This window comes from Puma concolor, chromosome C1 (genome assembly GCF_028749965.1).
Source record: "Puma concolor isolate L17-30 chromosome C1, mPumCon1.1.hap2, whole genome shotgun sequence".
Taxonomy (NCBI): Eukaryota; Metazoa; Chordata; class Mammalia; order Carnivora; family Felidae; genus Puma; species Puma concolor.
In genome coordinates this window covers 188,420,394-188,437,521 of record NC_141674.1, presented here as the reverse complement: position 1 = coordinate 188,437,521, position 17,128 = coordinate 188,420,394, and the positions used below count along the sequence as shown (strand labels likewise).

General features: G+C 36.1%; 2 protein-coding genes across 7 annotated transcripts in view; one reads left to right on the top strand and one right to left on the bottom strand.

Annotated features, from left to right (window-relative positions):
- Positions 1-5,566: 5,566 nt before the first annotated feature.
- On the bottom strand, positions 5,567-14,501 carry NDUFB3 (NADH:ubiquinone oxidoreductase subunit B3). Of its 2 annotated transcripts, none has more exons than XM_086719254.1 (3): positions 14,362-14,501; positions 7,966-8,107; positions 5,567-5,855 (listed from the first exon to the last, which is right to left on the bottom strand). In XM_086719254.1, the coding sequence occupies exons 1-3, from the start codon at positions 14,381-14,383 to the stop codon at positions 5,699-5,701; spliced, it is 321 nt and encodes a 106-aa protein (XP_086575380.1). In that variant the 5' UTR covers positions 14,384-14,501; the 3' UTR covers positions 5,567-5,698. The 2 variants fall into 2 exon arrangements, with proteins under 2 accessions (XP_086575380.1, XP_025768055.1); XM_025912270.2 differs by having other exon boundaries at positions 14,275-14,389.
- HYCC2 (hyccin PI4KA lipid kinase complex subunit 2) overlaps positions 14,382-17,128 on the top strand; it is a 91,612-nt gene continuing 88,865 nt past the window's right edge. For 2 of the 5 annotated variants that reach the window (XM_086719252.1, XM_086719250.1), the window contains exons 1-2: positions 14,629-14,727; positions 15,493-15,526. The gene's annotated coding sequence lies outside the window, so the exon portion shown is untranslated. Of the gene's footprint in view, positions 14,494-14,628; positions 14,768-15,492; positions 15,527-17,128 lie in introns of those variants that run through there. The other 3 variants (XM_086719249.1, XM_086719248.1, XM_086719251.1) reach the window with 3 other exon arrangements.

The window sequence follows — 17,128 nt, the reverse complement described above, 5'->3', positions numbered from 1 at the left end:
TTGCTTCATTATTGGTGTATAGAAATGCAACCGATTTCTATACACTGATTTTATATCCTGTGACTTTGCTGAATTCATATATCCGTTCTAGCAGCTTTTTGGTGGAGTCTCTCGGGTTTTCCATGTAGACTATCATGTATGTCATCTGCAAAAAGTGTAAGTTCGACTGCTTCTTTGCCCATTTGGATTCCTTTTATTTCATTTTGTTTTGTGATTGCTGAGGCTAGGACTTCCAACACTATGTTAAAAACAATGGTGAGAGTGGACATCCCTGTCATGTTCCTGATCTCAGGGGAAAAGCTCTCAGTTTTTCCCCAGTGAGGATGATATTAGCTGTGGGTCTTTCATACATGGCTTTTATGACATTGCAGTATGTTCCTTCTATCCTGACTTATGAAAGAAATTGACGAAGACACAAAGAAATGGAAAAAACATTCCATGCTCATGGATTGGAAGAACAAATATTGTTAAAATGTCAATACTACCCAATGCAATCTAAATATTCAATGTAATCCTAATCAAAATTGCACTGGCATTCTTCTCAGAGCTGGAACAAACAATCCTAAAATTTGTATGGAGCCACTAAAGACCCTGAATAGCCAAAGTAATGTTGAAAAAGAAAAACAAGGCAGAAGGCATCACAATCCTGGACTTTAACCTCTACTATGAAACTATAATCATCAAGGCAGTGTGGTATTGGCACAACAACAGATACACAGACTGATGGAATAGAATAGAGAATCCAGAAATGGACCCACAAATGTATGGCCAACTAATCTTTGACAAAGCAGGAAAGAGTATCCAATGGAAAAAAACCAGTCTCTTTAGCAAGTGGTGCTGGGAGAACTAGACAGCAACGTAAAGAAGAATGAAACTGGACCACCTTCTTATACCATACACAAAAATAAACTCAAAATAGATGAAAGACCTAGATATGAGACAGGAAACCATCAAAACCCTAGAGTAGAAAATAGGCAACAACATCTTTGACCTCAGCTGCAGCAACTTCTTACTCAACACATCTCCAAAGGCAGGGAAAATAAAAGCAAAAATGAACTATTGGGACCTCATCAAGATAAAAAGCTTCTGCACAGAAAAGTAAACAATCAACAAAACTAAAAGGTAACCAATGGAATGAGAGAAGAATTTGCAAATGACATATCAGATAAAGCGTTAGTATCCAAAATCCATACAGAAAATATCAAACTCAACACCCAAAAAACAAATAATCCAGTGAAGAAATGAGCAGAAGACATGGATAGACACTTTTCCAAAGAAGACATCCCGATGGCCAACAGACACATGAAAAGATCAGTCATCATCAGGGAAATACAAATCAAAACCACATTGAGATACCACCTCACACCAGCTAGAGTAGCAACAACAGATGTTGGTGAGGATGTGAAGAAACAGGAACCCTCTTGCACTGTTGGTGGGAATGCAAACTGGTGCAGAAACAGTGTAGAGGTTCCTCAAAAAAATTAAAAATAGAATTACCCTATGACCCAGCAATAGCACTACTAGGAATTTATCCAAAGGATACAGGAGTGCTGATTCATAGGGGCACATGTACCTTAGTGTTTATAGCAGCGCTATCAACAATTACCAAATTATGGGAAAAGTCCTAATGTCCAGCAACTGATGAATGGATAAAGATGTGGTATGTATATACAATGGAATACTACTTGGCGATGAATAAGAATGAAATCTTGCCATTTGCAGCAACATGGATAGAACTGGAGAGTATTAAGCTAAGTGAAATAAGTCAGTCAGAGGAAGACAGATATCATATGTTTTCACTCATATGTGGAATTTGAGAGACTTAACAGACCATAGGGGAAGAGAAGGGGGAAAATAGTTTCAAACAGAGAAGGAAGCAAATCATAAGAGACTGTTAAATACAGAGAACAACCTGAGGGTTGAAGGGGGGGGGGTGAGGGAGGAGGAGAAAATGGGTGATGGGCATTGAGGAGGGCACTTGTTGGATGAGCGCTGGGTATTGTATGTAAGTGATGAATCATGGGAATCTACTCCTGAAACCAAGGACACAGTGTATACACTGCATGTTAGCTTGGAACAATGGAACATTGGATTCCACTTGAAATCCACAAAATGAGAGGAAATCCCACTGTCAATCTGTACAATAAACATTAGTAAAATTGAATTTTTATTAAATATGAAAAAATATATGTAAGCTTAAATGATGCTGCAATAAACATAAAGCTGCATATACCTTTAAAAAAAAAAAAAAGAAAAAATACGTATGTAAGCTTAAATGTTTTCTCTTCTCTCCCCAGTAGATGGTCTTGCACATTCCCTGAGTTATGTATATTCCATTTGGGGGACCATCATGTTAGAAAATGAATCTATAATCTGATAACCAACTTTTTAAAAGAAAAATGGTAAATATCAGAAATAGGGAAGAGAAGGAGAAGAATCAAGGATAGCACTGAAATTATTTTTACCGGAATACTTCTCTCTAGCTCCTAATTAAGCAGGCCTTGCCAATATCCTCTCTCTATGAAGTTAAACAAATTTACATTAATATCAGACTGCATTTCCTTTAAAACCCAATATATAGCATCTTCATTTCCACAGTATCATTAAAATCTACATTTGATGGAAGCAGCAAGTGGATGACTGTAAATACACCCCATGGCTGTAAATACATATTGAACACTAAGTTCTGCTTGTTTCTACTGCTTCCATCATGCCAAAATCCTGCAAACCCTTCTTTTCCTTTTTCATTTTCTTCTAATTTTTTCTTCTATCATATTAACCACTCACATGGTTAAGTTCCTATTCTTTCCATGTTTTTGTCTTTACATATATTCTCTATACCACCTTGTCCCCTGAAGTGCTCTCTCATGTTACTTTTTTAAAAATGTGTGAACCTCTTTCATTAGGTGTATCAAAATAGAGTTTCCTTCAAAGTACAGGGATACAGGGGCACCTGGGTGGCTCTGTCGGTTGAGCATCTGACCCTTGATTTCAACTCAGGTCATGATCTCATGGTTCCCAACCACGAGCCCCAACTTGAGTCTCACGTTGAGCCCCCGTGTCAGGCTCCATGCTGACAGTCTGACAGCACAGTCTGCCTGGGATTCTCTCTGTCCCTATCTCTCTGCCCCATGTGCACATGTGTGTTCTCTCTCTAGCTCTCTAAATTAAATAAACTTTAAAAGCAAAACAAAGTACAGGAATACAGAAAAATTACTATATTCACTATTTGTTGTTTTTCATTAAATATTACATGCCATAATTTAGATTTTTAAAAATCCTTACAGTTTACTTCAAGCATAATTAGATAGTTCTGAGAAAATACCCAAAGAATAATTCTATGGCATCTTATACTACTTATCACATAGCAACATGATAGCTAATGTAATATAGTGGTTACTATGGAGTCAGACCTGGGTCGAAAATTTAACTCTGGAACTTACTAGCTGTGCCATCATAGGCTTTGTTACTTTACTATGGACTTGCCTTACATACAAAATGGGGCTAATAATACTTTTACATATAATCATCTACAGTGCTTATTTATGAGGCTAATACTTAATTAACATTATTTCCAATTGTCCTTTGATCATACATTTTAAGAATGAGTATCACATTTAACTGGTTCTAGTCCAAGCAATGGCAGTAGCTAAGATGACAGTGATTTGTGTGCTTTGCAGCTCCCAAGGAATTAAAGCAATAGTTTTCATATTAATAGAATATAAGGAAAACTTCACTCCTTGCTTCCAGAAAAAATTGTGATAGATAAAACTCAAAAATAGGAGAAAAAAATTGTTTTTCTCTATCATAAATGTGTCAAGCACTGCACTTTCCATCTTTTCTGCACCTAACCCAGCAAATGAGTTTACTCATAGCTATTCAGGGTATCTACTTTTTTTTTTTCTTTTTAAGTAAGTTCTACACCCAACGTGGGGCTTGAACTTATGACCCTGAGATCAAGAGTCACACACTATATTGATTGAGCAAGCCAGGCACCCCAGGTTACCTACTTCTTAAGTGAGCTTTGATAGTTTTGTCTTTTTATGTTTATTTATTTTTGAGAGCGAGAGAGAGACAGAGGGTACCCATAAGATTTTAATCTCTACACTCAATGTGGGGCTCAAATTCACACTCCCAAGATCAAGAGTCATATGCTCCACCAACTGAGGCAGTCAGGTGCCCCTAACAAGCTGTGTTTTAATTGGAAAGTTTTAGAGTTTCAATTTTAGACCACTTACATTTAATGTAATTATTCATATGATTAAGTTTAAATCTACCATCTTGCTATTTTTATTTTTCCTCTTGCTCTTTGTTCCTTTTTAAACACTTTCCTTATCTTTTGCAGTCTTTTTTTATTATTTCATTTAACCACATTCCATTTACTACTATCAGCTTATTAGGAATTCTCACCTCATGTATTTACTGATTTCTCAAGTTTAGGTTTATAAAGAAGAAATTAACAAAGGAAAAAAATATCCTGGAGTTTTATATTAACTTTGTTATTCAAGAAAAAATATTACCTCTCTTCAACAAGCTCAGTTTTAAGTCTCAACTTTACTTAGAAATTTAATTAAAATTTAAAAATTCAATGTAGGAAAAATGTGGTTTATTGTTAGAAATACAGGGGGAAAATGTCAAACTTTTCACATCATGAGGATAATGAGAACTAAGGCAAGAGTAGATAACATCACAATAAAGAAAAATGAACACAGTACATGGATATGTCAACCAGAACTGGGCTGTAAATTGTTTTATAGTATAATCTATACCACCTGCGGAGGATGGTGAAAACAGCAAGGCCAATTCCTATCTAAAAACATACTGGAGTGCACTCATGTTCATAGTAGCATTATTCACAATAGATAAAATGTAGAAGCAAACCATGTGTCCATCAATGGTTGAATGGATAAGCAAAATTTAGCATACACATACAATAGAATACTATTCAGATTTAAAAAGAAAGGAAATTCTGACCCATGCTACAATATGGATGAAACTTGAGGACATTATGCTAAGTGAAATAAGCCAGTTACAAAGGGACAAATACTTTATGGTTCCATTTAGCAGGTACTTTTGAGTAGTCAAAATTATAGAGACAGAAAGTGGAACAGTGGTTGCCAAGGGCTGGGAGATGGGGAAATGGGGACTTATTTAATAGGTGTAGACTTTCATTTTAAAAGATGAAAAGTTATGGGGATGGATGGTGGTTATGGTTACACATTTTAAATGTATTTAGTACTACAGACTGCACACTTAAAAGTAGTTAGATGGCAAACATTATGACAACTAAAAAAACCTGAAAAAACAGAAAACAAAACCTGTTAAAACATATCCATTTGGTCAGATATATGCTAATGTTCTGATTGTGCAGAATGCACAACTGCTGGTACTCAATCCCCCACATATTTCAAACCAAATCTGATATGGCTTGAGACTTTAAATAATCTCTACACCAAATGTGGGGCTTGAACCCATGACCCCAACATCTAGAGTCCCATGCTCTACCAACTGAGCCACCCACATGCCGCAAGACATTTTTTTTTTTTTAATGACAAAAAAGACCAGCAAATGTATTCATACTTTATTAAATCTTAATAGTATTTTTAGGGAAAAACACACAGATGAGTAGGCTACATTGAAGAAATCTTATTTTTATAGGAGAGTTAAGAAGCCTTTAAGATACTTTCAGGTATTATCTTCAATGATGCTTCTTCTCTTTTTTCTGGGACTCCAGGTAATATTCAGCCCCTACAGCTACCACAAATGCAGCAAATCCCCATTTGAATCCTTTTAATAATGCACCAACAAAGGAAACATTGTTTGCAAAGCCACCCATGTATCTCCAAGCTTCATTGCTAGAGGAAAAAAAAGGGAAAATTATAATCACACATAACTTATGTACATTCACTGAGTAAAACAGACTTAATTTTCATCTAACAGACTTAAATGCAACCCTATATAAGATAATCTAAGTGGATCACAATAGGAGTCTTTTGTGACATAAGATAATTAGGTCTATATGCCCACGTTTCACATATAAAACAGAAGAAAAAAGACTTGATGATTTCACACTTCACAGCCATTAATAATCAATCAGGATTTTATAGAATTCCCAAATGTAAGACTCACTTCAGCCTATTCATTACCGGTCAGCTGTGTGGCTTTGCCCATATCAGTCATTACAGCATCATATAAAGAGAAGTTAGAAACTTGGGTATTAAACTTTGCTCTGCCACTTAGATTCTTCACAGCCTCTTAGGCTGCACAAGTTACTTAACCTGTCAGGGCTCGCTTCCACTTTTACTCAATGATGATTACTATCTACCTTATAGTGTTATTATAAAGATTAAACAGGGTAAAGTATGATATATTCTGGCACAGAGGGTATGTAACACTCAACATTATTATTACTATTCCAGAGGCTCACAGCTTTTCCCTGTCATAGCAGACTGAGCTTTAGAAGACTGACTTCCTGCTCTGGCAATCATTCTTCAGAGTATCCTGAACAGAGAAGTAAACAGAAGTCAAAGCCCTTAGTGAAAAAAAGTCTCTCACAGATAGGGATGAATAAGTGGAAAAAATCATGTTATAAAAAACAAAATACACTTAAACTCTAAAAAATCTGACTTACTAGAATACATGACAGCTAATCACATCTAATTCAGATACCAAATCCAGACAAAGATATCAGAAGAAAACTATAGAATAATATCCATCATGAACATAGATGCAAATATTCTCCACAGAATTTTGGAAAACTGAATCCAGTAATATATGAAAGGATACTAACATCATGATGAAAGGTTTATAGTTCAGGAATGCAAGATTTGGTTTGAGATTTTAAAATCAATAAGAGGGGCGCCTGGCTGGCGCAGTCGGTTAAGCGTCCGACTTCAGCCAGGTCACGATCTCGCGGTCCGTGAGTTCGAGCCCCGCATCAGGCTCTGGGCTGATGGCTCAGAGCCTGGAGCCTGTTTCCGATTCTGTGTCTCCCTCTCTCTCTGCCCCTCCCCCATTCATGCTCTGTCTCTCTCTGTCCCAAAAATAAATAAACGTTGGGAAAAAAAAATAAATAAAATCAGTAAGAGTAATTCATCATATTAACAGAATAAAAAAACAATGTGAGCATCTCAGTAGCTGCAGAAAAAGCATTTACCACCAAAGAGAACTCCACAACTTGATGAAGGGCAGGCATCTATGACCACCCTCCAACTAATATATTTAGTGGTGAAAGACTGAATGTTTTCCCCCAATTAGCAACAAGGCAAGGATATCTGCTTACACCACTTTTATTCAACATTATACTAGCAGTGTTAGCCAGAGTAATAATACAAGAAATAAAAAGTTTACAAATTGAAAAGGAGGAAGTAACACTGATTTTAGGCAAAAGGATCATTAAGTAAATTCTTAGAAATCTGTAAAAAAAATCTGTTAGAAGAAAAATGTGAATTTAGCAAAGTAACAAGATACAAAGTCAATCTATAAAACTCAATTGTGTTTTCACATATTAGCAAAGAAAATTGAAAATTTATGTTTAACAATACCATTTACAATAGCACAAAAATATGGAATTCAAGATAAAATTAACAAAATCTACATAAGACTTGTATACAAAATAAAACACTGCTGAGAAAATTAAACAGAATCTAAACTGTCCATAGACTTCAAGACTCAATAGTGTTAAGACACCAAGTTTCTTTTTCTTTAGTTTTTATTTAAATTCCAGTTAGTTAACAGTGTAGTATTAGTTTCAGGTATACTATATAGTGATTCAACTTGTTAAGACATCAATTATCCCTAATTGAGCTATGAATTAATGTGATCTCAATTAAAATTCAAGCAGCCCTAGTAGAAACTGAAAAGCTCGTTTTAAAATTTAAAAAACAATTAAAAAAAAGAAAGAAAAGGAACTTAGATACTGATCCTCTAGAATAAATTCTATCTGAATTATTTAATTATTCTTACCGGCCCCATGGATCCCTTAGCCCTCGTGCAGCCAGCTTCTCCTGGACAGTTTCTAATGGTGTCCCTTCTATCTTCCATTGTTTATAATCTGGAAGTTTTAGTTTACCATGACCATGTTCATGTCCATGTCCATGGGCCATGTCTAAACGATAAGATTAACATAAAAGAGAAATATGCAGATGGTAGATATCAAGCACCCAAGTTTACTATGCAAATTGTAGATATAAAATACCTAAACATTTGTTAATATTTTAAAAGAGTCAAATAAATACTTGAAAATTCTGAGTTAATAGGTTTTACAAACAGCATCTTATTACATAACTAGTTTATGTTCACTTAGGAAATACACATGTACAAATTTTAAAAAGAAAAAGTCAATATTCCCACCATTGAGAGATAGCCATTTACTTTTGTTCCTTTCATTTTAAGAACAGCAAACATTTATTGTGCTCTCTGCCAGGAGCACCAAAGTGCTTTAACATGTATTAACTCCATTACTCCTAAAACAACTCTTTGAACTTAAATTCCAGTAACTGTCACCATTTTACAGATGGAGACAATGAAGCTCCAATAAGGCAACTTTCTGAAGGTAACAAAAGTCGTAAATGGTCCAACTGGTTTTGAACCTTGCAGTTTGGTTTCACAGCCCTTGCCTCTAACTTCCAAGCAATAATACTGTTCCTCCTTTCTAGTCCTTTTATAATGTGTAAATATGCATAGCGACAATGTTGTACATACTGTTTTGTTACCTGCTTTGTTTAGATGATTCTTTTAAAATGCAGTGTTACTGTGTTTAAGTATGTAAGATCATATGCACTTTTTCTGTAAAGAGCCAGATAGTAAACATCTTGGCCTTTGTGAAACAAAAGGTAAAATCAAGGATATTTTGTAGGTGGGGCGCCTGGGTGGCTCAGTCAGTTAAGCGTCTGAATCTTGGTTTCAGCTCAAGTCATGATCTGTTTGTGAGCTGGAGCCCCACCTTCAGTGCAGAGTCTGCTTAGAATTTCTCTCTCCCTGTCTCTCTTTGCTCCTCCCTGGCTTGCTCTCTCTCTCTCTCTCAAACAATAAATAAATAAACATTTTTTAAAAAGGGTGTTTTGTAAGTAATTACATAATGAGAGAAAAAATTTTTTTTCAAAATATAAGAATAACTGAGTACAATTTTTTGTAAAACAGGTCTGATGAAAAAAATGAAATTCCCTTTTTTTAGGGATAGTATTTTGCTTAACTGGGGCATAAAGTTAGTGTTCCTTAGTTATCAAATTCATTCCAAACGTTCATCTGTAAAAACCAGTCTCAGCTCACGGGCAGTACACAAACAGGCAATGGGCTGGATTTGCCCAGCAGGCTTTGGTTCGCTGACTACTGAATTAGATCAACGGAGACCTTAGGACTCCAAAGGCTCCTTAAATAAAATATGCCTGTAATGGTTATAATAAAGACCAAATTTACTAGTGTTTTTTGTTTGTTTGTTTATTTATAATCTCTACACTCAAGGTGGGGCTTGACACCCCCAGATCAAGAGTCACATGCTCTACTGACTGAGCCAGGCAGGAGCCCCACCCACTAGTGTTACTGTTATAGATAATGTAAAAATAAACTTCAGGTCAGTCCCCAGTTAAATTGCTATGAATTTCAAATTAAGGGGGTATGAATTAATACCCCCTTTTCTTTACGGTTACCAGTAGCATTCTATAATCACCACTCTCCAGAAATAAAACCAAACCAAATAATCACTACCATTATTTCTGCATTTATAACTATGAACAGGCCAAATAATAAGGCAGGGCTCTTACACTGCATTTTAGAAGACAGAGGTAATTATTACATAGTGTATACTAAAGACACATTATGTGAAATGCTCATACCATTAAAAAATAGTTCTCAGAATATGGGGGGAGGGTGGGAATTATACATAGTAATTCTGACAAATTAACCAACCTTTATATTTAGACATATTAAGATAATCACAAAACATTAGTTTGATGATTTTTACATTTAAAAAAGAATAAAAAACAAGCTACCAAACACAAGCTAGAACAACATTCACAATTTCAAGTGAAAACATTTGATCCATTATTTCATTATTATTATTATTTGGTGGATTCAATAATATAAAGGGAAAAAAATTACAGTTTCAGATTTCAGGCTAACTTTTGAGATTCAATACATTATTATAAAAGAAATAATTTTAGAAGTATTTAATTAGAATGATGTCTTGGCTTCTTCAAACCATGTTTTAAAAAACTTTTTTTGTTTGATGTTTCATTCAAATATCTTTAAAGAGATTACAAGACAAACCCTCATTTTGGCAAATATCAATTCTAGAATATTAACTCTAATTGACCATCGATATACTTGGAAAAGAATACAAAACATCAACATTTTTTGATAAAATAACTTGACTTGGGAAAATGAAAATGGAAGCATTACCATGCATGAAGGCTATTTCAAAGTTACAATATTACTATGTTCAAAATACTAAGTAATGTGGGAGATAAATCTTTGAAAGAAAACATGAAAGTATACATACACTCATTTCTCCTAATTTCTTTTAATAAATTCAATGTGTTTTCTCTTTTACCTCATTAAAATATTTCAGAAAGAGTCCCTTACTAAATCAAATATTTCAACGACTTTTCAAAAAGTTGAACACAATTTCTAGGGAAACTTTTGTTTTCTTTTAAAAATTATTTCCACTTATATTCATACAATGGAGTATTACTCAATAATCAGAAAGAATGAAATCTTGCCATTTGCAGCTATGTGGATGGAACTGGAGGGTATTACGCTAAGTGAAATTAGTCAGAGAAAGAAATGACTTTACTCATATGAGGGCTTTAAGAGACAAAACAGATGAACATACGGGAAAGGAAACAAAAATAATATAAAAACAGGGAGGGGGACAAAACAGAAAAGACTCATAAATATGGAGAACAAACTGAGGGTTGCTGGAGGGGTTGTGGGAGGGCAGATGGGCTAAATGGGTAAGGGGCACCAAGGAATCTACTCCTGAAATCATTGTTTCACTATATGCTAACTAATTTGGATGTAAATTAAAAAAAATAAAAAATATAATTAAAAAAAAAAGAATACAAACACAGGAAAAAAAAATTATTTCCACTTCCAATAGTCATAAATCAAACAATGATATCCTGATCACTTGAAGGAAGTTCAGAATTCTGCTTAAGTGCAGACTTTAGTGCTATATAGATCTGACATCAAGTCCTGGATGCACCATTAATAGCTATAAACTCCTGGGCCTATCATTTAATCTCTCTGAACTTGTTTCCTCATATAACATGAGCATAAAACCTACCCTGCAAGATTGTGAGATTTGGGGAAAACACATTGTGATGTGCTTTCCACTTTCGTACCCAGGTGGTAAAAATGTGACTTAGCACAACCATTGTGAAAAACTGGCCTGACCTAGAAATGTTGAACATCTGAATACCTTAAGGTCTAGACCTGCCCTATTCACTATCATAGCCACTAGGACTTAAAGTGTGGCTAGAATTTTTATGTCATTTTAATTTAAATTTAAAATCGGATCCTCAAGTCAGTTATTGGAAATTTTTTTTTATGTTTACTTATTATTTTTGAGAGAGAGAGAGGAGAATGAGCGGGGCAGAGAGAGAGAGAGAGAGAAAGAGAGAGAGAGAGAGACAGAATCTGAAGCAGGCTCCAAGCTCTGAGCTGTCAGCACAGAACCCAACACAGGGCTCGAACCCACAAACCACAAGATCATGATCTGAGCTGAAGTCAGACACATACTTAACTGCCGGAGCTACCCAGGTGCCCTACAAAATTTGTTTTTAAGGTTTATTTATTTTTGAGAGAAAGTGTGCAAGGGGGAAGGGGCAGAGAAGGGGGGGCGGGGACAGACAATCCGAAGCAGGTTCTGTGCTGACAGCAGCAGGCCTGATGCAGGGCTCAAATGCATGCACCGTGAGATCATGATCTGAGCCAAAGCCGATCGCTCAACCAACAGAGCAACCCAGATGCCACAGTTACTGAAAAATTTTTAAAGTGTGTTTGGAACAATTCAGGTGAACAAATCTGTTTTTTCAACTGTAAACTTTACAAAATATAAAAACTGGATCAAGTGTTTATATTTATGAAAACTTACAAAACAAAAATATTCTGCAAGTGTAACATACATTGGTTTTGAGATGGTATAAAGAAAATGTAAAATATTTCATTAATAACTTTTAATACTGATTACATCCTGAAATAATATTTGAATATACTGGGTTAGATAAAATATATAATTAATTGTTTCTTTTTACCTTTTTAATATGGTTACTAGAAAACTGTAAATTATATGAGCCTTGCCTTATATTTGGATAGCACTGTTATTAAAAAAACTCATGTTTTTTTATATGTAACAATAGAAATATACATATATTTTTAACAATATATGTATTTTATAAAAATCTTTTTAGCCACATTGTTTATGTGGCTAGCCCCAAACTGTAAATGACCCTAACATCCCACATTAATGGATTAATTATGGAATAGACACATTACAGAATATGTAATGAAAAACTACATGCAAAAGTATGAACAAATCTCACAAATAAAGAAGGGAGAGTAAAAAAAAAAGATAAATACACTTTGATCCCATTTATATAAATTGAAAAGCCAAACAATTCATTTTTTAGAAATGCATCATAGATGGAAAAATTAAAGTAAAAAAAAAAAAGCAAAGTAAAAAAAGTGAATGTTTATGACAAGTCAGGACAGTAGTACATCTTGGTGAAGGAGGTAGAATCACAGAAGCTCAGACAGGGAGCTTCTAAGGCAGTGTTTTTCAATCTAGTTTTTAATTCTTGCACCCCAAAGGAGCATTTTTGGATATTTTTTTTCCCTTATGATGTTTTCATTCCTCCCCCTCCAATGAAATTTTACTACCACAGATATACTGTATATCTGCTTACATTCCATGGCTCTTTGGAGGGCCACAAACCATTGTAGTCTTTGTTATTTGTTTTGTCTTTAAGATTTTTTTTCACCTCTCCTCCAAGAACAAATTTTCACCTCCTTGAAGGGCAATCACCTCTGCTGAAAATGCAAGTTCTAAGTTATTGGCAATGCTTTATTTTCTAACCTGAAGGGTGGTTACACAGGGTTTGCTTAATTATAATTATTTAAATGTATTTATGTTTTATACACCCTTCTGTTATGTAAACTTCATAATAAAAACTAAAATTAGATAAAATAACAAATTATGCCAAGGACTCTACAACGGATAATTATTTCAGTTTCAGAACCGTTCAGACAAAAAAATCCAGCAAGGTCATTAGTGCTACAAAGAAAGAACATGTGATCATGAAATTTTAAAAAAGCTATCTTCTTGTGTTTGGAGTGAACCTGTAATTTGGTGACCAACCTCCACTAACCTGGGCTGGCATATTTTCCCTAACTATGAAATAAGAGGATAATAGGGGCACCTAGGTGGCTCAGTTGGTTGAGCATCCAGCTTCATTCAGCTCAGGTCATGATCTCACAGCTCCTGAGTTTGAGACCCCCATCCGGCTCTGTGCTGACAGTTCACAGCCTGGAACCTGCTTCGGATTCTGTGTCTCCTACTCTTTCTCTCTCTCTCTGCCCCTACTCCACTCATGCTCTCTCTAAAATAAATAAACATTAAAAAACGAAAGCTTAAAAACAATTTAAAAAATGAGGATAATGCCACTTACAGTACATGTAATTTTATGGTTTTCCAACGACTTTCAAGTACATATCCCAACTACCCCTCATTTTTAAACTTGTGAATAAGAACATTAGAAAATAAAAGACAAGTGAACTTTTAGTGTCCCCCCCCCCCAGTCCCTGCGCCTACTTATGTGTAATTTAAAAATAGTAACCACTCTATAAAATTGAATGTGATTTTCGTACACTGCTTTCTTCATAAACATTCACACCAGAAAAGCCTTGCCTTAAAACCATACATGCTTGTTGTGAGGCAGATATTGCAATTATTCTTATTTTACAATTTCTAGATTTGAGGCTGTTCTGATTTTATTCAGTTCAAAGGTAAACCAGAAAACATGCGGCGGGGGTTTGCGGGTGGGAAAGGAGGAAAAAAGTATAAGCACAGTAACTCTCACCACTTTCTTCTACAAACTACCCCTAATTACCCCCAGGACTTCATTGTTCTCTCTTGCTAGTTCTTCGATCTTCTTCCCTCGAGGTACATACTCTCAGGATCTTTCCCCGTTTAGTCTCTCCCTTTTTTTTACAATCCCCAGAATACAGTCTCACTCTTATTCCTGATCAAGAAGTCTCCCACCAACTCTAATTTACCTGACAGCAATCTGACCTCTCACGACACTCAATTAACCCTCCAGCCGGAGCCAAGCGGAAACGGAAATTGTCGCCTGAGTGACTTACCGCAGGAAAGCAGAGAGGCCATTTAACGTTCCGCACTGGGTCACGGATTCCTGGACTCAGTGGAGAGTACATGGAGAATGCTGGAAGCCGACATTTTTTTCTGCACACCTGTGCATCAGTGGTCTGACTGAGGTAAGAGTAATTGTAGAGGACAGAATGGCAGGGAAAGAGTGATGTTTTCCTTGCTTGGAGACCGGAATCCTTAGACACTGCACAGAGGGGAGGACCGCAGACATACTCCAGCCAATAAGTGAGGCAGTTGTTGAGCGCGGACTCACCCAATGGGAAGGCTGGTTGTTGCGCTGCAGTTGGCAGGCTGCTGCGGGAGGCGGTGGCGGTAAGAAGCCGGAGGCAGCGGGGTGACAGGTAGGCGGCGGCGCTGTCTTTGGGGGACGCAGAGTGCCAGGTCAGGACGGTTTTTCTTCTCTCGGCTGCAGGAACTGACGAGGGGGGTCTGGGGAGGGGGCAGCTGGAGTGTTGGTGGTTCCGGAACCTCGCGTAGACAAGGTAGCTTGGGAGGGTCGTGAGGAGAAGGCAGCTGAGGCGGGTGGAGGCTGAACCTTGCGGGGCGACGAGGGGGCCTAGGGCGTGGGGGGCTGCGGTGGCGCTGGCAGAGAGAGGAGAGAGGCAGGAGCAAGACGGTATCATGAGGGCTGGACGACTTCCTTGCATGAAGCTCCAAGAGAGAAAAGGACGCGGCATTGCAGGCACCTGAGAGAAATCCTAGGAATTGCTTCTTATGGCCATTTCCCGGGGTGGGAAGGGTGTGTGGAGAAGAAACATTTACTGGCGGTCAGATCCTTCAAACTCTTTATAGCTATACATTATGTAATCGTTGGCTATCATTTACCCAAATAACTAGGTTGTCGCTCTTGGAAGAGGTCTTGCAACCTATTGATGTGTCAGAATAGTTTTTTCGTTGGTTTGAGTGGTTTCTACCTTGGCAGTCTCTGTAGGTGAAGAAGCATGAAGGGTAGAGTAATCAGGAAGAGCTTATCCCAAATACGGATTTGGGTTGAGAGATAAGGTTAGTTTGAGACGAGCGGCTAGGTTCGTGTTTGTATAGTTCATGAATTTATTTGTTTTGAGGGTCAAGGTTGATTACAAATACTTTTTTTTTTTAATCTTCAGGAAAGTGGAGAGCCGCAAAAATCTATAGTAGGAGGTAAGTGCGAGTTGGAAAATGACTAGAAAATTAGTTGCTAGATTTCCGCCCCCCCCCCCCCCCCCCGAATTGTGAATGTTAGGGCTATGAAAATAAGGTGGTGGTTTGAAGGAGGTAGGGCGGGGAAGTCATCTTTTAAGTAATTTGCTTTTTAAGTCTGATGAACTAGTTATGAATTGTTTCTTAGGTTTAATAAGTATGCTCTTTGAACCTTTCCTACTGAAGTAAAATGTATTTACAGACATAATTAACTGTAAATTAACATTTTTTGAGTTTTTATAATTGTTTGCACAGTGCAATGTAGAATAAAATAGGAGTTCCATTCCGTGGGTGTTACCAAAGGTCGAACTACATTTTGCTATAAAATCTGATTTTATAGCCCACTGGAGAGGTGTTTTAAAAGAAGCATTATAAATTGCTAAAATTTAAGCTGATTGAAATGTAGCCTGTAGCTGAGAAGATAAAGACTAATGTAGTATGAGCAAGTGTATAATTTTCCTTTTTGTATTAATGATAATTTATATTAGTATATCCCAGAACCTAAATTAAAAGACTTGCTTTTTTCTCTAAATATCATTTGGTAAAGAGAGGTGGATCATTGGAGTTTGTTCTGAAATGTTTAGAGTACTGAGATATTTATCAGTACTTCAGATAAAAATTTTGGTACTTGGTGTTTCACTCATTGTCTTTTTACCTTTTTGCAAGAGTAATTCTATCTCAGTCACAAAGAGTACTTCTGCTTCTATTTTGGGTGCATTTCTGTAGTGTGAGTACCTGTGAACAAATCTCTGCTTTTTTGCAGGATGGTGTGCGTGTCTGTGTGTTTTCTGTGTGTATGTATGTGTTTCTTCTTCTTATGTAACCAGCCTGCTAGAGCTGTCTTAGAGAACTAATGGCTGATGTTGAATGGCCAGTAGGTGTCATTGTAGAATGCAACAGAGTTGAACATTGGGTAGGAAATTACCAAGTGATTTAAAAAACACTAGTCAGAATTAGAATATAATAATAATTGGCTTATTATTTCCACATCATTAGAAGCCCAGTTTTCTGACACATTTCAGTATTGGAGCTGTTTATAAGGAATTTGAAACACTGAGTGTAAAGAAATAAAATTTTTTGCTCTAAAATAGACCTTCAAAGCTTTTTTAACCCAACTGTTAAGCCATCTTGATATGCAATATGGATTTGGGTTTGTTTGAATGTTTTTAATTCACAGTTTTGGCATTTAATAGTGTTTTGTTTTTAATTCACAGTTTTGGCATTTAATAGTGTTTTATTAAGTTCTATAATGATTAAGATTTTCAGCTTGACTGAGCTTTATAATAGAAAAACCAATGCCACATAATAAAACACTAACATAATAAAATGTGGACAGAAAGTCTCCAAACAAGTTACTAGCTGCACACAAAAAAGTACTTTGTTGTTGTTCTTTTAATGCAAGAACAGAGGAATTTCTGTCTTTCATTCTTTGTGGCTTCTTAGTTTTTCTCATGTTTAAAATAGCTTCTTTTTATATTTTTATCCTGCTGGTAGACTATGTGCTTTCTCAGGATGATGACCGGAGTATTTGTCATTGTCTGAAATGTAACGTAATGAATTCTG

Excerpts from the sequence above, each read along its gene's own strand:
- NDUFB3 (XM_086719254.1), bottom strand. The coding sequence starts at position 14,383 with ATGGCCTCTCTGCTTTCCTGCG. Across the intron at positions 8,108-14,361 it reads GGCCTCTCTGCTTTCCTGCG|ACATGGCCCATGGACATGGA; the intron begins GTAAGTCACTCA and ends CTTATCGTTTAG. Across the intron at positions 5,856-7,965 it reads CTAAGGGATCCATGGGGCCG|CAATGAAGCTTGGAGATACA; the intron begins GTAAGAATAATT and ends TTTTTCCTCTAG.